Genomic DNA, 18,879 nt, shown 5'->3' on the forward strand with positions numbered 1-18,879 from the left:
AAATATTTGCTGTTTAGATGAGTGATTCCACAGGCAATCAGTAAATCCTTTTTGTCCAAAGGAATCAATGACTGTTAAATTCTCATTTGCACTTTAAATTCACATATTGTAGTTTAGATGCTGATTTTCTACATTATAATGGGTGTAATATTTGCTGCAACTGTTAATTATCATGGTACAATCTTCTCCATTGCTTATTTTGGTTCCTAAGTGCTTGATCTGATGTATCTGGCTGCCTTCTATTTGTCATTTCCTCAACCTATAGGTTTTGAAAATAGCATGTCTTTTGTTAGAAACTCAAAATAATCAATCAAGATTTACTTCTCATGAGAACCATTTTATAATTGCAACAAAAACAAAATCATTAAAAGGGCAGCACAGTGGTACAGTTAGTAGAGCTGTCGTCTCAAAGTTCTCGTGACCCCGTGCTGCCTGTGAAAAGTTTGCATGTTCTATTTTTGACTGTTTTGACTTTTCTCCAGGTGCTCTCGTTTCTTCCCACATCCCAAAGAAATGTGAGTTGATAGGGTAATTGACCAATTTAAATTGCCCCTGGGTGTATTGGCGAATGATAAAATTGGTGAGTTGATGGAGTGTAGGCATAAACTTAGTGAGCTGAAGAGCCCATTTCTGTACCCTGTAACTTATTGGTGCAATATCTTCTTTTCTGAAATGTTGGAAAAGCATGTTCACTTTATTTGCAACAATATCACCATGGAGACATAAGAAACTTCAGAGGCTGAAAACTGGAGCAAAAACAATCTACTTGAAGTACATCTGGAGACTGGGAAGAAACTTTTCTTTCTCCTATCTGGCCTTGCCCATCCTCTCTGAATTTTAAAACGAACTGGTTTTCTCATTCTCTGTTCAGATGAAGGGTCTTCCACCTGAAATATTAACTCTTTATCTCTTTCCATGAACACTTACAAAAATGCTGAAATGTTCCAGCATTTTCTGTTTTTATTTCACCTTTCTAGCACCAGCAGATTCACAATGTTTCAAGTACAAGTTTATGCCAGTTCAACACAATTACCTCAAACTCCTCCAAGAACCTGTTAATTTTTCTCAGATTATTATTTCTGGATCTGAACTTACTTTTATCAATTTTAATATGAACATCCTGTAATTTTCAATATTTCCTTCTATCCTTTCAAAAGCAGGTGTGTTGCATTTGACATTCTCCAATCCTCTGGCATCTTCAGAAAATTAAAGCATGGTTTTCCACAATCCCCATCCACACTTTTCTTAAAATAAAAAGGTGCAACTCTGGTACAACAGACAATATAGCAACTCCAGGAATAATCAGGCCTTTCAATGTATCCTACTGAGGTTCACTCATTCCTCAATGTTCTATCTGCTGATATTTTGTCAACTGAAAAACAGAAGCACAGAATGACCATGAAATAATTATTTCCTCTTCATAATCTATATTTTACTATTTCACACTAAGCTCTGCCTATTCACAATTTTTTAAAAGTTCAGAAAGCTTTTCAAAAGTCTTCAATTAAGTAATTTTTCTCAGAAAGTAAATTTTTTAATGAGCAAAACTTTGTTTAGAAAATAATCAAATTAACACTTATAGTTCACTATCTTTAATTCTGTCTATGAATGAGTGGGTAAAAGGATGCATACTATTTTTACCAGTAGATTGAACAGCTGAGAAAGCCATTTACTTCACATGTTGCTCATTTCACAATGGGAAAATCCATGCCATTAAAGGTTTGATATGTTTTATAGATATGGTCTGCCATCTAGCGCTATAGAAGTGTAAAACCTTTGCATATAATCACGTGACAAAATACCAGTGAGTAATTTGAATTGTTACCTGTCTAATCCTTACCATGACAGAAATTTGCTGTGTGATTTCAATTATCTTGGAAAACAGTGAACAGAAAACCACAATGCAATGATAACATACAGTATGTGACCTTACTTTTGTACAGATGAAGCCTCTCACAAACCTGGTGCATAAACTGCAGTACATACTGAATGACAAAAACCACAGAAAATACATTAACAAATGGGTAAGTAATAATGCAAAGGCCAAAGTGCTCGTAGTTAGATAAGAGTCCAACAGATGAATGAATGTAAGCACTAAATATATTTGGCTTCTGCTAGTTTGTAAAATTCTTTGTGCTAACCATTCATAATCTTGACTGAGCATCAAACCAATGAATGTTTATTTCAGATGGCATCATCCCCATGCCTGGGATATTCCTTTCTCATATGCAAGACCAACATTTAGGGGTACTCATTTCATTTTCTATGAATTATTTTTGTTGAAGAAGCTTTCATTAAAAATTTAAAAAGCACATGGTTTATCATATTTTGCAATACAAAACAAGAAGATGCATTAATGTTTTAATACGAAAAAGCACACAAATACTGGAGAAACTCAGCAGGTCAAACAGTGCCTTTATGTAGCAAAGGTAAAGATACATCACCAACATTTTGGGCTTGAGCCCTTCATCAATGTTTTAATATAATAATTTGTATTTACATAATACAGGTACACAATCCTTTATCCAGAACCCTTGGGGGACAGTGTATTCTGAATTTCAGATTTTTACAGATTTCAGAAAGCCAGACTTAAACCCACCCGAATTGTCCTGCCATACCCACCCTCACCCCCTTCTAGTCGCGCTGCTGGTCCCTCGCCCGCCCAACTCACGCTGCCGTCTCTCTCCCCACTTGCTGGATTTTGGAGCTTTCTGGATTTTAGATGTCCGGATATTAGATGTCCGGATAAAGGATTGTGTACCTGTATAACATTTGAGTAAGTTTTGAATTATGATGAACTTTTGATAGGTCTCGTAATCAAAAGAAAGGGCTGAGACAAGATGTTGCACTAGAGCCACAGATATTTAAGATTGATGTTAAATTTGATTTGTATTTCCTTTCTCAATCTTTTCTCTATTTTACTCAGTTTAAAACATTTTCACCACTTTGCCACAGATGTTCAAGTACAACTTTATGCCGGTTCAACATAATTACCTCAATTCCCTCCAAGAACCTGCTAATTTTTATCAGATTATTATTTCTGGATCTGAACTTACTTTTATCAATTTTTATCACAGAAATAATTTGGAAATATGTTTAAAATCAAAGTCAAGCTAACTGCAGATGTTGGAAATTTAAAACAAATAGTGAACATTCTGACAATAGAAGGTTGCATCTGTAGGATGAGCAACAGTTAATGTTTCAAGTCAGAGGCCATTTCTCAGAACTGAAAAAGAAACCAGCTGCAGGGGGAGAGATATCTCTGGGTAAAACTGGGGAAAGCATGGGGATAAACTGTAAACAAAGTTATTTGGTCAACAAATTAAAGAACTGTTGGAGTGCAATAACATAGATGATATAAAAGTTGTAAAATACTGAGCTGGAAAATATTCCTGGTACGTCTGCCTGAGTATGTCCTTCACTTGCAAAGAGAACAAAAAGGAAGGGAAAGAAAAGGGGGGGGGGGAGGAGAGAGAGAGGGAGAGAGGGGGAACAAGCTGAGCTACCATAACAGATGAATACAAACAGAGAATTTGTAGAATTCAGTATGGAGTTTTTCACACCAAATTTTGTGACTTGTTCATAAAAATAAATTCTGATTCTGAGTATACAAGGCTACAGCCTTTATTCAGATTGTGGGATGACCCTGAGCTTCCAATTTTCTTTGGAATATCCAATTATTCCAATTATCCACATTAATTCCTCATCCCACTCCCACTCTGACCTCTTGTATTGCAACACAAGCTAGAGGAACAGCATCTCAATTTCCACCTCAATATATTGTGCCCATATTTTCGAATGGTCATTCAAGTACTGCTGAGGGATGTTGATTCCTATTTTAAGCAGAAATATTTCTATCCTCAAGTTTAAAATAAAAAATCCTGGACAAAAAGTGAAAATTATTTTCTGCAGAGATGAATGAATAAGCAATTTGATAGGTTGATTGCATATTCAAGAAAACATTTTGCAATCTTTTGTAATGATGGATGTTAGATGAAGGTAGGAAACATCACAAAAGGTAACAATGCTGGATTAGGCATACTCCTTAGGATGGCACAGTTGGCGCAACGCCTTTACAGTGCCAGCGATCAGGACTGGGGTTTAAATCCCACACTGTCTGTAAGGAGTCCACATCTGTGTGGGTTTTCTGTAGGGCTCCGATTTCCTCCCACTATTCAAAAACGTACCAGGGGTGTAGGTAGATTGGGTGGTACAGATCTGTAGGCCGAAATGGCCTATGACCATGCTGCATGTCTAAATTTATACTTAAATTTACTGAGGTACATGAATTAGAAATGCTGAAATATGTAAGAGAAAAAAAATTAATTATTATTGTGAAAATTGTGACATTATCATGAAATAACATCACAAAATAATTAGAAATGATCAGATTTGAGATGAGTTTGCTTCATGTTTCAGATTCTGTGCAATATAACTTCTGGCATTTCCCTCAGCCAGTATTTTTTAAGTATATTAATTTATTTTCTGCATTTATTAATGCTGGTTATTTCAGTGAAATGCAGCCAATTCTTTATTTTTATTTCCCAGTATTTGTGTTCATATAGCTGGCTACTGATGGACTATTTAATGCTTGCTGTATTTTTTTTGCTATAATCTTTGGTAAAATAGTGCTGAATTTTATTTCGAGGGCAATAAAAATTAGGCTAATATTTCTATTGCTCAATTAGAGCTTGTGTTTAAGTTCCTTCAGGAAATTAGTGTACAATAAAATACTGATTATTAACCAGTGCTCAATTGGTCTGTTCTAAACCCTAACATTTAATCCAAGTTTCCCAGTTATAAGCAAGGACTATGGCATCAGAGCTATATTTCAACATGCCTATTCCAACACTGTGAAGGAATTCAAATTTGCAAATGCTTTCCTTCATTACATTTTGTTGGATTATATTTATGGCCTGGTTTTGTAGCTTCAATCATATAACATAACATAACATATAACATAACAATTACAGCACGGAAACAGGCCATTAGGCCCTTCTAGTCCGCACCGAATCAAACACCCCTTTCTAGTCCCACCTCCCTGCACAATGCCCATAACTCTCCATCTTCTTCTCATCCATATACCTGTCCAACCTTTTCTTAAATAATACAATTGACTCCGCCGCCACTATTTCTCCCGGAAGCTCATTCCACACGGCTACCACTCTCTGAGTAAAGAAGTTCCCCCTCATGTTACCTCTAAACCTCTGCCTCAAAGTTAGAATGTTCGATGGTTCTTTATTATGGTTAAAATCAGAATGAATATTTCTGAATGCATGAATGTTCTCTCAATGAATACTTCTGCCATTCTACCTTTTGACACATTAAACTCCAATAATTGTTTTTGCATGCATTTTTTTGCCGACTAGTAACAACTCAAATTATTTGAAACACTTGAAACTAATTTATAATGTAGTCACCATTGCAATGAAAGGAAGCCCTGATGGAACACAAGCTCCTGAAATCAACAATTGCAAATATGGTAAACTGCTGTGATTGAAAGAAAGACATTGCACAACTTCCACATCTTAGATTGAGAGATTCTGTGATCTTTGTTTACTTGAAGGAAATAGATGTAATTTCAGCTGAAAATCGGCACCCACAGCAACACAGCAGTCGTGCACTAAAAGTCAGCCGAGAAAATCAAATTAATTTTCCTCCGGGATCCTCCTGCTCCATCACCCATTACCGTAGTTTGGTTTGCACCAAAGACACGACTGAAAGAAGTTTTGGGGTAATTCTTAACGTATGAATTTAAAAAGTGTATGGAATGCATCTTCAACACAAAAGCTTTCTCTCAAAGATGAAATAACCACTGAGCAAATCTGCTTTCTTCAATGTTCATTTTGTAATCTATTGAATTGATGTTGTTTCAGCAAAAACATTTCTTATTAATAAATAGCTCAAAGAAACTAGGTCATTCTTCTTCCTGTTTATGCTTGTTTTCAATTATATTTTTTTACAAATCTATCCAAATGTGTAACTTTGATTCATTTACTGTGCGATAGATTAAACAAAACCCAACAAAAGCACACCACATCTTAAATTTATTGAACTTGCCAGCGAGATGTCTTGCTACTGGTGAAATTTAGATATTACATCTGTAAAGATTTTGGAGACGAATTCAATCCTCATAGAACACTGAGGCACAGAAATAGGCCCCTTCAGCCCTTTCTGTCTGTGCCAAACCATTTTTTTTGGCCTAGTCTCACTGATCTACACCTATTCCATAGCCCTCCATACCTTTCCCAACTGTATACCTGTTCAAATTTTTCTTATATGTTAACCTTGAGCCTGCATTCACCACCTAAGCTGGCAGCTTGTTCCACACTCCCACCACTCTCTGTGTGAAGATGTTCCCTCTCACATTCCTAAACTTTTCCCCTTTCACTCTTAAGCCATGTCACCTGATGTCAGTGGAAAAACCCTATCTACATTTACTCTATCTATCCCCCTCATAATTTTAAATATCTCTATCAAATTTCCCTTCGTTCTTCTATACTGGAGGGAATAAAGCCCTAACCTGTTTAACCTGTAACTCCGTTCCTGAAATCTGAGCAACATCTTAGATTAGTAAATCTTCTCTGCACTCTTTCTATCTTATTGATATCTTTCCTGCAGTTGGGTGACCAAAACTGCACACAATACTCCAAATTTAACCTCACCAATGTCTCACCATAACATTGCAGCTCCTGTACTCAATACTTTGATTTATGAAGGCCAATATGCCAAAAGCTCGCTTTACAACCCTATCCACGTGATGCCACTCTCAGGGGATTTATTCACCCTTACTTGCTTTAAGACAACAAGAATTTACACCTCTTTAATCTGTATAGGTTCCATTACTGCTTGTTTTCCTTACTTCCCTTGACTCTGTGTCTATTTCCTGAGGGAATACTAATGTAAAAAAAATAAGATCTCTTTTGGCTCCATACAAAGCTGACCACTCTGATCTACAAGGAGACCAATTTTGATCCTTACTATCCTTTTTCTCTGTAGAAACCCTTAGGATTTTCCTTCACATTGTCTGCCAAACCAACCTTATGTATTTTTTTTTAGCCTTCCTTATTTCTTTCTTGAGGTTATTTTTGCGTTTTCTATACTCCTCAAATACCTCATTTGCTCCATGTTGCCTATACCTTTTATTCTCTCTTTCTGGACCAGATCCCCAATATCCTTCGAATTGGAAAAGAGCCCAATGATCCAGAAACCTAACCCTCCCTCCTGCACCATGTCTTTGACCATGTGTTAAGCTGCATTATCCTCCTATTTCTAACCTCAGTAGCACAAGGTACGGGTAGCAATTCTGAGATCACAACCCTGAGGTCCTGTCCTACTCCCTGTACCTAACTCCCTGACCTCTCCTGGCAGGACCTCCTCACCTCTCATTCTTCCCTATATGGACGATGGCATCTGGCTGCTCTCCCTCCCTCCTGAGAATGCCGTGAACTTGATCTGAGATATCTTGAACCCTGGCATGAAGGAGGCAACCTACCATCCGGGATACTCGAACTCTTCCACTGAACCTATTATATGTCCCCCTAACTCATTTCAGCTCTTTTATTCTCCTCCCTTCCCTTCTTACCCACAGAACCAGACTCCATGCCAGAGTTCTGATTGCCGTGGCTTGTTCCTGATAGGTCATCCCATCGCCATTTATCCCCCCAACAGTATCCAAAATGGTATACATAATTGAGGGGAATGGCCACAGGGGTGCCCTGCACTGCCTGCCTGTTCCCTTTCCCTCTCTTAACTGTCACCCATCAACCCTCCTCCTGCCTCCTCAGTGTGATAGTGTCCCTGTAACTCCTGTCTATCACCCCCTCTGCCTCCCAAATGATCCAGAGTTCATCCAACTCCAGCTCCAATCCCTTAACTTGCTTGTCAAAAGCTGCAGTTGGATGCACTTCTCACAGATGAAGTCGTCAGGGATACTGCAGAAGCATTCCCCTGCCTTGGCTGCCATTCCAACTGTTTATGACTAGAGGAACAAAATATATGATATATAAAACTTGCCTTTTCCTGTGCCTACCTGCTGAATCATGTTTGTTCCTTGAAATAGGTGGTCCTTTTTTTTACCTCAACTCCTACTATTCCCTCACCTGTTCTCGCTGAACCCCTTTGAGGCAAAGCCTTATTACTCTTATTCAGACAGATGATTGCTCCCTCGATTTATATTAATTTAGCCACCTAGAATAATGATACCTCTGGTGAGCTACGGTTGGTGTAGCAGTTAGCACAACGCCTTTACAGCACTAGTGATGTGAACCAGACTGGGGTTTGAGACCCATGCTGTCTGTAAGGAGTTTGTACGCTCTCCCTGTGTCTGCATTGGTTTTCTCTGGGGGCTCCAATTTCCTTCCACCATTCAAAAATCTGCCGGGGATTTAGGTAAATTGGGTTGTAAATTGAGCCAAAATGGGGTGTTTCTGTGCTGTATGTCTAAAAAAGTTTTTTTAAAAGGGTAAACATTAGAAATTTGGAAATGCTGCTCGAAATAAAATGTTAGTTGAATTATGTAATATCTAAATTATGAGAACTCATTTAATAATAAAATTAGCATATTCATTAAACCGTCTTCTTAAATTCCACTTACTGATGTACTTTTATTTTATCTCCTGCAAGCAAAGCAATTTAATTAATGATGTTTGGCTGAAATTATGCCTAAATTAGGGATTCATCTATAAGAGAAAAGAACAATATTAAAAGAGGCAAAGTAACAAGGAGAAAAACTCAGGAAAAACAACTCAGATTATCAATTACTATTTTCCATAGATTAACTTGATTTTTTTTTAATAATTTTGTTCTGCTTGCATTTTCAGGAGCTTGGATTAGTTGTCTTCCTGCTATTTATGATCCTATGCTTGCTGAACTTTGCAGTTGTCCAGATGGTGTCCAAACCAACTGATCATTCACCAGGCAAAATCAAAGCTGGCAAAGATCAACATAGCACAACTTGCAGCGATCCTTGTAGGTGAGATGCTGGTGACACAAATTTTATTCAAAGATAAATATGAAATTGACATTATAATGATCCACAGTGATTTTAGTTTGATCACAGAAATTCTGGTGCCAAAGAAAATGTGGACCTTGTGCCTCTTTAGGTCAAGATTTTTGAAGTTGTTCCATCAATTTATCTCCTTCATGTCTGTTGATTTTGTTCTTTACAACATGTATATCCAATTCTTTTTAAAATGTTGTTCAAGTGACCACTTTTTAGAATATTCTAGAAAAGAATACCATATTAAAAACATACTGTGATTAGAATACAATTTTGTAGTTAGAATGCATGGCATGTATACAATTCAATGTATTTTCTGACATCAATGTGCACAGATGGGCAGTAATGTTGAAAAATGTAATGCTAAAGAAATTATTTGGTACAATATGCAAGGATAGTGGTGATTTACTTCTACTTATTATTCTCACATATTACTGTTGGGTGGCATTGATATTTTACCAGGCGTTCTGTATACCAATATAAGATGAGGGCAGATTATCCATGATCACATTGAATGGCAGAGCAGGCTTTTTTTTAAAAATTTTTTACAATGTGAACCATATTAATCAAAATACACACAAACATTTCCCTCTTGAATATACACAGTGGCATTTTCTCCCCATTTTTCCCCCCTCCCTTCCCTCCCTCCTTCCCACCCCCCTCCAAACCCATTAAACGTTCAACATATACAATAAAATAAACCCATTAAACAATGAAAATAAACAAGAAAATTGTGTCATCTACTTTTAAACACTGGGTCATTTCATTTTGTCTTCTTCTCATTTTATCATTTTAGGGGCTGGAGGTCCAAGGCAAGCCCTCTCTGTTGTGTTCCATGTACGGTTCCCAAATTTGTTCAAATAATGTGACTTTATTTTTTTAATTATGTTGTTTTTTTCCAATGGAATACATTTATTCATTTCTATGTACCATTGCTGTATTCTCAGGCTCTCTTCTGATTTCCAGGTTGACATTATACATTTTTTTGCTACAGCTAAGGCTATCATAATAAATCTTTTTTGTGCTTCATCCAGTTTGAGGCCTAATTCTTTACTTCTTATATTACTTAGAAGAAAGATCTCTGGATTTTTTGGTATGTTGCTTTTTGTGATTTTATTTGATACCTGATTTAGATCTTCCCAAAACTTTTTTCATTTTCTCACATGCCCAAATTGCATGTACTGTTGTTCCCATTTCCTTCTTACAGCGAAAACCCTTATCTGATACTGTTGGGTCCCATGTATTTAACTTTTGGGATGTCATTTATAGCCTGTGTAATCAATTATATTGTATCATGCGTAACCTTGTATTTATTATTTTTCTCATAGTTCCAGAGCATAACTTTTCCCATATTTCATTTTTTATCTTTATGTTTAAATCTTGTTCCCAGTTTTGTTTGGGTTTATAGCTTATTTCATCATTTTCCTTCTCTTGCAGCTTGATGTACATGTTTATTATAAATCTTTTAATTATCATTGTGTCTGTAATCACATATTCAAAGCTGCTTCCTTCTGGTAATCTCAGTCTGTTTCCCAATTTGTCCTTTAAGTAGGTTTTCAGTTGATGGTATGCAAACATTGTGCCATGAGTTATTCCATATTTGTACTTCATTTGTTCAAATGATAATAAATTATTTCCCAAAAAACAATTTTCTATTCTTTTAATTCCTTTTCTCTCCCATTCTCTAAATGAAAGGTTATCTATTGTGAAAGGGATTAGTTGAATTTGCATCAATAATAATTTTGGTCTTTGGTAATTTGTTTTTTTTCCTTTCTACGTGAATCTTCTTCCAAATGTTGAGTAAATGGTGCAGAACTGGTGAACTTCTATATTGCACCAGCTTTTCATCCCACTTATAAAGTATATGTTCTGGTACCTTCTCCCCTATTTTATCAAGCTCTATCTTGGTCCAATCTGGTTTTTCCCTTGTTTGATAAAAATCTGATAGATATCTTAATTGTGCTGCTCTATAATAATTTTTTAAGTTTGGAAGCTACAAACCACCTTGTATGTACCATTCTGTTAATTTATCTAGCGGTATCCTCGGTTTCCCCCCTTTCTATAAGAATTTTCTTATTATTCTCTTTATTTCATTGAAGAATTTCTCTGTTAAGGGAATTGGTAATGATTGAAATAGGTATTGTATCCCTGGGAAGATATTCATTTTAATGCAATTTACCCTTCCTATCAGTGTTAGTGGCAATTCCTTCCAATGTTCTGTCATCCTGTAATTTCTTCATTAATGGCTGATAATTTAATTTGTATAGGTGGCCTAAATTATTATCTAATCTAATACCTAGGTATTGGATTGCTTGTGTTTGCCATTTAAATGATGATTCTTTTTTAAACTCTGTGTAATCTGCATTATTCATTGGCATTGGTTCACTTTTATTTGTGTTGATCTTGTACTCCAATATTTCTCCATATTCCTTCAATTTCTTATGTCATTCTTTTATTGATATTTCTGATTCTGTTAAGTATACTATGATGTCATCTGCAAATAAACAGATTTTAAATTACTTCTTTATTTTTATCCCTTTTATTTTATTTTCTGTTCTTATCAGTTCTGCCAATGGTTCTATTGCTAAAGCGAACAGTGAGGGAGATAGTGGACATCCCTGCCTAGTTGACCTGCTTAATTTAAATTGGTTCGATATATATCCATTTACTGTCACCTTCACCAATGCTTTAATCCAATTAATATATTTCTCTGGTAGGTTGAACCTCTGTAATACTTTGAATAAATAATTCCATTCTACCCTGTCAAAGGCTTTCTCTGCATCTAAAGCCACAGCCACTGTTGGTATCTTATTTTCTTGTACTGCATGGATTAAGTTAATGAACTTACAGACATTGTCCGTTGTTCGTCTTTTCTTAATAAATCCAGTTTGATCTAGTTTTACTATTTTTGGTACACAGTCGGCCAATCTGTTTGCTAATAGTTTTGCTATTATCTTATAATCTAAATTAAGTAGAGATATTGGTCTATATGATGCTGGTGTTAGTGGATCTTTCCCCATCTTTGGTATTACTGTAATTATTGCCATCTTACATGAATCTGGCAAGTTTTGTGTTTCTTCTATCTGGTTCATTATTTCCAGGAGAGGAGGAATTAATAAGTCTTTAAATGTTTTATAGGATTCTATTGGGAGTCAGTCCTCTCCAGGTGTTTTATTGTTCGGTAGCTTTTTTAATATATCCTGTATTTCCTCTATTTCAAATGGTTTTATCAATTTGTTTTGCTCCTCTTCTTGCAATTTTAGTAGTTCATTTTTAGCTAGAAACTCATCTATTTTGTCTTCTTTCCCTTCATTCTCAGTTCGGTATAATTGTTCGTAGAATTCCTTAAAGTTTTCATTGATCTCTGTTGGGTTAAATGTAATTTGTTTGTCCTTTTTCCTTGATGCCAATACCATTCTTTTAGCTTGTTCTGTTTTAAGCTGCCAAGCTAGTATTTTGTCCATTTTTCCTCCTAGCTCGTAATACTTCTGCTTTATTTTCATCATGTTCTCCACCTTATACATTTGTAATTTTCATATTTTATTTTTTTGTCCGCCAATTCTCTTCTTTTTGTTGCATCTTCCCTTGTTGCTAGTTCTTTTTCTGTACTTAATATTTCTCTTTCCAGCTGTTCTAGTTCCCGATTGTAGTCCTTTTTCATCTTAGTTACATAACTTATTATCTGCCCTCTAATGAAGGCTTTCATTGCATCCCATAATATAAATTTGTCTTTCACTGATTCCGTATTTATTTCAAAATACATTTTAATTTGTTGCTCAATAAATTCTCTACATTCCTGTCTTTTAAGTAGCATGGAGTTTAATCTCCATCTATATGTTCTTGGTGGGATGTCCTCCAGTTCTATTGCTAATAACAGGGGTGAATGATCGGATAACAATCTAGCTTTATATTCCATTTTTCTAACTCTCCCTTGAATATGGGCTGACAACAGGAACAGGTCAATCCTTGAGTATGTTTTATGTCTACTCGAATAATATGAATATTCCTTCTCCTTTGGGTGTTGCCTCCTCCATATATCCAGAAGTTGCATTTCCTGCATTGATTTAACCATAAATTTGGCTACTTTGTTCTTTTTGCTAGTCCAGTTTTATCCATCTTTGGGTCCAAATTAAGGTTAAAATCCCCTCCTATCAATATATCTACAATATTCAACAAAAATCTTGCATAAACTTTTGATCCTCTTCATGAGGTGCATATATATATATTGACCAAATTCCAGAATTCTGAATATATCTGACACTTTATCATTACATATCTCCCTGCTGGATCTATTATTTCCTCCTCTATTTTGATTGGTACATTTTTATTGATTAATATAGCTATACCTCTGGCTTTTGAATTATATGATGCTGCCGTTACATGCCCTACCCAGTCTCTCTTTAATTTATTATGCTCCTCTTCAGTTAGATGTGTTTCCTGCATGAATGCTACATCTATTTTTTCTTTTTTTCAGTAAATTTAATAGCTTCTTTCTTTTGATTTGGTTATGTATTCCATTAATATTTATAGTCATATAGTTCAACATGGCCATCTCATACTCTGTTTACACCTCATTTCTGCTCCCTCACCACCACCTTTCCCGTTTTCCCCATTTTCATCTCTCAGTTTTCCTTTTTTGAACTCAATGTATGACAACACTTTTAAAACATAAAATACTTCAACCACTCCCACATCTAAAATTCCCTTAACCCCAAGTGTCCCCCCCCACTCTCTGAGTCACCCTTTGTCCCTTGTCGGACAACCAAACTCCCCTCTCCATTCGGACTGCGAACCCATTCGCAAATGTCAACTGATTTCGCAGTGACTGTTATTCTCTCCCACTCAACCCCCTCCAGAAAAGACTAAATTCTTCACATTAAAACAAAGCTCTCCCCTCTTTTCTTCTCTTTTTTCCCCTCCTCTTTTCCCCCTTCTCCCTTACTTCCCTTTTCTTCCCTTCTTTAGTTCTTACTTACATTATTTTTACATCTTTATATGTAGTTTGTCGTCATTCTTCATTCTTGTTACAACTCTTCATCTCTCTTTCTGTCCTGCAGGCATTCTGCAAATTCTCGTGCTTTCTCCGGATCTGAGAATAGTCTGTTTTGCTCCCCCGGGTTAACTATTTTAAGCACCGCTGGATATCTTAACATAAATTTATAGCCATAGGATATATTTTGCTGTGTTAAACTCCTTCCTCTTCTTTAAGAGTTAAAAGCTTATGTCTGGGTAAAAAAATTTATTTTGACCCTTGTACTCCAATGGTTTTTTGTCTTCTCTAATTTTATTCCTTGCCTTCTCCAATATATTCTCTCTTGTCGTGTGTCTCAGAAATTTTACTAAAACGGATCTTGGTTTTTGATGCATCTATGGTTTTGGAGCTAGTGTTCTGTGTGCCCTTTCTATTTCCATTCCTTCCTGTATTTCTGGCATTCCCAGGACTTTTGGGATCCATTCTTTTATAAATTCTTTCATATTCTTCATCTTCCTTTAGGCCCACTATCTTTGTATTGTTTCACCTACTATTCTTTCTTTCTTTCTTTGGCTTCGCTTCGCTTCGCGGACGAAGATTTATGGAGGGGTAATGTCCACGTCAGCTGCAGGCTCGTTTGTGGCTGACAAGTCCGATGCGGGACAGGCAGACACAGTTGCAGCCTACTATAGTTTTCCATTATATCCATCTTCTGAGCTAACAACTCTTGTGATTCTTTAAATTTTTTGTCACTTTCTTCCAATTTTCTTTTTAAGTCGTTCACTTCCATTTCTCGTTCTTCCACATTTTCTAATCTTTTCCCTGCATCTGTTATGACAGAATAGCCCTATTCTACTCGCTTTTTCTTCTGTACTTTTCATTTTTCTTTTCATTTCACTAATTTATAATGTCAACCATTCTTTTAATGCTTTCATTTGTCCTTGAAAAATGTTTTTATCAATGAACTGTCCATTCATTTTACCTTATATTCCTCTGTGCAGAGCTTGGTCTTCTTCTTCTTCTTCTTCTTCTTCTTCTTCTGTGTCTGCTCTTGGGTTTGTGTCTTCTACTTCTCTTCCTTGTATCTGTGTCTCTTCTGACTTTCTTGTTGAGCTGCTTGCCTCAGTTTGTTGGGTGTTTTTTTTCATGGTTTCTTGATGTTGGTCCTCTTCTTCTGGGCTAGTTATTTGTTGGGCTTCCTGTTGGTGTTTTTCTTTCTTATCACTCCCTTTCCCATTGCTTTCCTCTTCTTCCAGCTGAGAGCCCTGCTGTCGGGCATCTCTTGACCCTGTGGGGTCTCCACTAACCTCAGGGAATGGGCTCCTCTGTCCACGGCGGGTCCCTGCTTCTTCATGCAGGTAAGGCCTTCTCCTTTCTCTTCCGGTGTCTTTCCTTTTTTTCCCGTTGTTTTTGGTTTTTCCTTCTTAGGTGCCATTTTCTTTCTTTTCTCCACACCCTTATCTTTTATTTGTTGTGCTTTGTGTTTCTTGAGCTTTGCATTTTCTTCACTTTTTTTCTTCTTTTCTGGATGTAGAACGTGTCGAAAGAACCAAAGACTTGTTGATCCAAGGCTTTTATTAACTAAAAGACTGGAGCATATCACAAGTAGGTCGACCAGTCCAGAATGACCTGGTCTGGCTAGGAGCAATCCTTTAAGACCTACCAGTAGGTGTGGCTACACTCTCAGCCAATCACAGTCATCCTACACTACAATCAGTACATATACACATTGGTGATAGAATCTGTACTATCACATTCACCCCTTCTTTGAGAACCAACTCCAGGGTGGATGGAGGTTAGGGGCTGTACCGGTCAGGGGCCCTGATCATCTGGCATGATCACCGTGGCACCGGGAGGCCCGTAGGGTGCGGCCACTGCTTCGCTCAATTCCCCAACGGCGTTGTTGACTGTCTGGCCTGAGCTGGTGGGGTGGTTCTGGTCCCTCTGTTCAAGCACATGACCTGGGGGAGAAGGAATAGGGGGAGGTGGGGTTAAAGGCAGTGCTGTGTCTGATCCGGCTTGGGCTAGGTCCCTTACCGAGATTGTGTCCTCCCGCCTGTCCGGGTACTCAACAAAGGCATAATATGGGTTCGCATGGAGTAGAGTCACTCGGTCAACCAAGGGGGTTGTTCTTTGAGTATCGGATGTGGCGTCGTAAGAAGACCAGACCGGGAAATGTGAGCCATGCCGGTATGGTCATACCCGACTCGGATTTCCTCGGGAAAGAGAACATCCTTTCATGGGATATGGCATTGGTTACGGTGCATAGGAGGGAGCGGATGGAGAGTAGGGCACTAGTAAGCATGTCCTGTCAGCGAGAGGTGGGGAGACCTTTGGACCGGAGGGCAAGCGTAACCGCTTTCCAGATGGTGGCGTTCTCTCTTTCGACTTTCCCATTACCACATGGGTTATAGCTGGTGGTCCTACTTGAAGCAATACCACGCTCTAGAAGGTACTGCCACAGCTCTGTGCTCATAAACGAGGACCCCCTGTCACTGTGGATGTAACTGGGGTACCCGAAGATGGCGAAGATGCTGTGCAGGGCCTCTATAACTGAGGAGGCAGTCATGTCTGAGAAAGGCACAGCGAACGGGAAGTGGGAGTAATCGTCGATGGCCGTAAGGATGTAGATGTTACAGTTGGTCAATGGTAGGGGCCCCTTGAAGTCTACGCTGAGACGCTCAAAGGGGTGGGTGGCTGTGATGATGTGGGTGTCCTCCGGACGGAAGAAGTGGGGCTTGCACTCAGTGTACACTGACCAGGCAGGCTCGGGTCATGGAGAGAATCTCCTCAACCGTGTAGGGCAGGTAGCGAACTTTGACAAAGTGCACGAACCTAGTGACCCCTGGATGACAGAGCTCCTCGTGGAGTGTCTGCAACCAGTCCAGTTGTATGTTTGCTCAATTCCCCTGGAGAGCGCATCTGGCGGGTCATTGAGTTTACCTGGCTGATACAGTATGTCATAATTAAAGGTGGAGAGCTCAATTCTCCACCTGGCGATTTTGTCATTCTTGATCTTACCTTGCTGGGTATTGCTAAACATGAAGGAGACCGTGCATTGGTCGGTCAGCAGCGTAAAGCGCCTGCCAGTGAAGTAGTGTCTCCAATGATGTACTGCTTCAACTATGGCCTGGGCCTCCTTCTCGACAGGAATGCCAGCTCTCAGGGCCCTGGAGGGTTCTGGAGAAGAAGGCTACCGGCCGGCCAGCTGGCCTGGTTCAAGGTGGCTGCCAGTGAAAAATCAGATGCATCGCTCTCAACTTGGAATGGAATGGACTTGTCGATGGCGTGCAGCATTGCAGCAGCGATGTCTGATTTGATGCGGTTGAAGGCCACTCTGGCTTCAGTTGACAGAGGGAAGGAGGTGATCTTGATGAGTGGCCGTGCCTTGTCGGAATAGTGTGGAACCCATTGGGCATAGTAAGAGAAAAACCCAGACAGCGTCTGAGTGCCTTCTCAGTGTGGGGGGTGGGGGGGTGGGGAAGGGGTGCAAGTCCATGAGGGGATGCATGCGGTTGTGGTCCGGCATGACCACCTCGTTGTCCACCACACAACCCAGAATTGCGAGCAGAATGGTCCAGAAGACACACTTGTCGAAATTGTAGGTCAAGTCCAGCCAAATTGCAGTCTGAAAAAATTTCTCAAGGTTGGCATCATGATCCTCCGTGTCATGGCCACAGATGGTGACATTGTCCGGATACGGGAAAGTAGCCGTCAGCCCGTTCTGGTCCACCATCCGGTCCATTGCCCACTGGAAGACCACGACGCCATTTGTGACCCCAAAAGGTACCCTGAGGAATTGATACAGCCGCCCATTTGCTTAGAAGGCCGCGAAAGGTCGGTCTTCTCAGCGGATCGGGAGCTGATAATAGGCCGAACGTAAGTCAATGGTGGAAAATACATGGTATTGGGTGATCTGATTCACCACATCCGTGATCCGTGGAAGGGGGTACGCATCCAGAAGCGTGAAGCAGTTGATTGTCTGGCTGTAGTCAACCACCATCCGCGGCTTCTCCCCGTTTTTAACAACCACCACCTGGGCCCTCCATGGATTCGAGCTAGGTTCGATAATGCCCTCATCCAGCAGTCTGCGCACCTCGCTTGTGATAAATTTCCTGTGTTCATAACTATATTGCCAGCTTTTAGTGGCCACAGGCTTCCAGCCAGGGGTGAGATTTGCGAAAAGCGCTGGCAGAGCAACTCAGAGGGTGGAGAGACTGCAGGTGAGGCCCAGGGGCGTGGGGGCGGGTGGAGTGGTTACAGAAAGAGAGCGGAGTGTGAGGCCCCCCAAAGTGCAGGGAAACGGTCTGAAACTGGCACTGAAAATCCAATCCCAGCAGTGCAGGGGCGCACAATTGGGGAAGGTCTAATAGTTTGAAGTCTGTGAATGTGATGCCTTGGACTTTCATGGTCACCACACAGTACCCCTTTACCCCAGTCGAGTGCGATCTGGTCACCAATGAAATTCTCTGTGCAGTGGGGAGAATAGCCAGTCCGCAACGGTGGGCCAAGTCTTGGTGGATGAAACTGTCAGTTGATCCCAAGTCAAATAAGCATAGTGTCCATGCACTTTAATCAGTTCCATTGCTTTTGTGAGGGGATGAGGGAATTCCTGGTCGAGGGTTATTGACGCAGGCACTGTAATGGAGATAGTGGAGGCCTGCGTGATGATGTCACGCAAACAGTTGGGCCTGAATAGGCAGTGTCAAGGAGTTGGTGTTGTTGCCTGCAGCCAACGGTAAGTGTTGGGGGCCGCTGCTTGCTGTCGGTGGTGGGGCGGTCAACGGTGGGGCGGTCAGCAGTGGCAGGTCCCTGGTCGGCAGCATCGGGTCCCTAGTCGGCAGCATCGGTGGGTACCGGATCAGCAGCGTCAGTTGCGGCAGCATGTCCCCAGTCGGCAGCGGCG

General features: G+C 39.4%; 1 protein-coding gene across 7 annotated transcripts in view; it reads left to right on the forward strand.

Moving 5' to 3' along the window:
- LOC138753496 (5'-3' exonuclease PLD3-like) overlaps positions 1-18,879 on the forward strand; it is a 62,802-nt gene that overhangs the window by 16,898 nt on the left and 27,025 nt on the right. For 3 of the 7 annotated variants that reach the window (XM_069916577.1, XM_069916576.1, XM_069916582.1), the window contains 3 exons: positions 1,944-2,024; positions 5,567-5,734; positions 8,823-8,974. In XM_069916577.1, the coding sequence (XP_069772678.1) occupies positions 1,944-2,024; positions 5,567-5,734; positions 8,823-8,974 (401 nt within the window). Of the gene's footprint in view, positions 1-1,737; positions 1,805-1,939; positions 2,025-2,188; positions 2,248-5,566; positions 5,735-8,822; positions 8,975-18,879 lie in introns of those variants that run through there. The other 4 variants (XM_069916578.1, XM_069916580.1, XM_069916579.1 and 1 more) reach the window with 4 other exon arrangements.

The sequence above is a fragment of the Narcine bancroftii genome, chromosome 2, assembly GCF_036971445.1.
Source record: "Narcine bancroftii isolate sNarBan1 chromosome 2, sNarBan1.hap1, whole genome shotgun sequence".
NCBI classification, from domain to species: Eukaryota; Metazoa; Chordata; class Chondrichthyes; order Torpediniformes; family Narcinidae; genus Narcine; species Narcine bancroftii.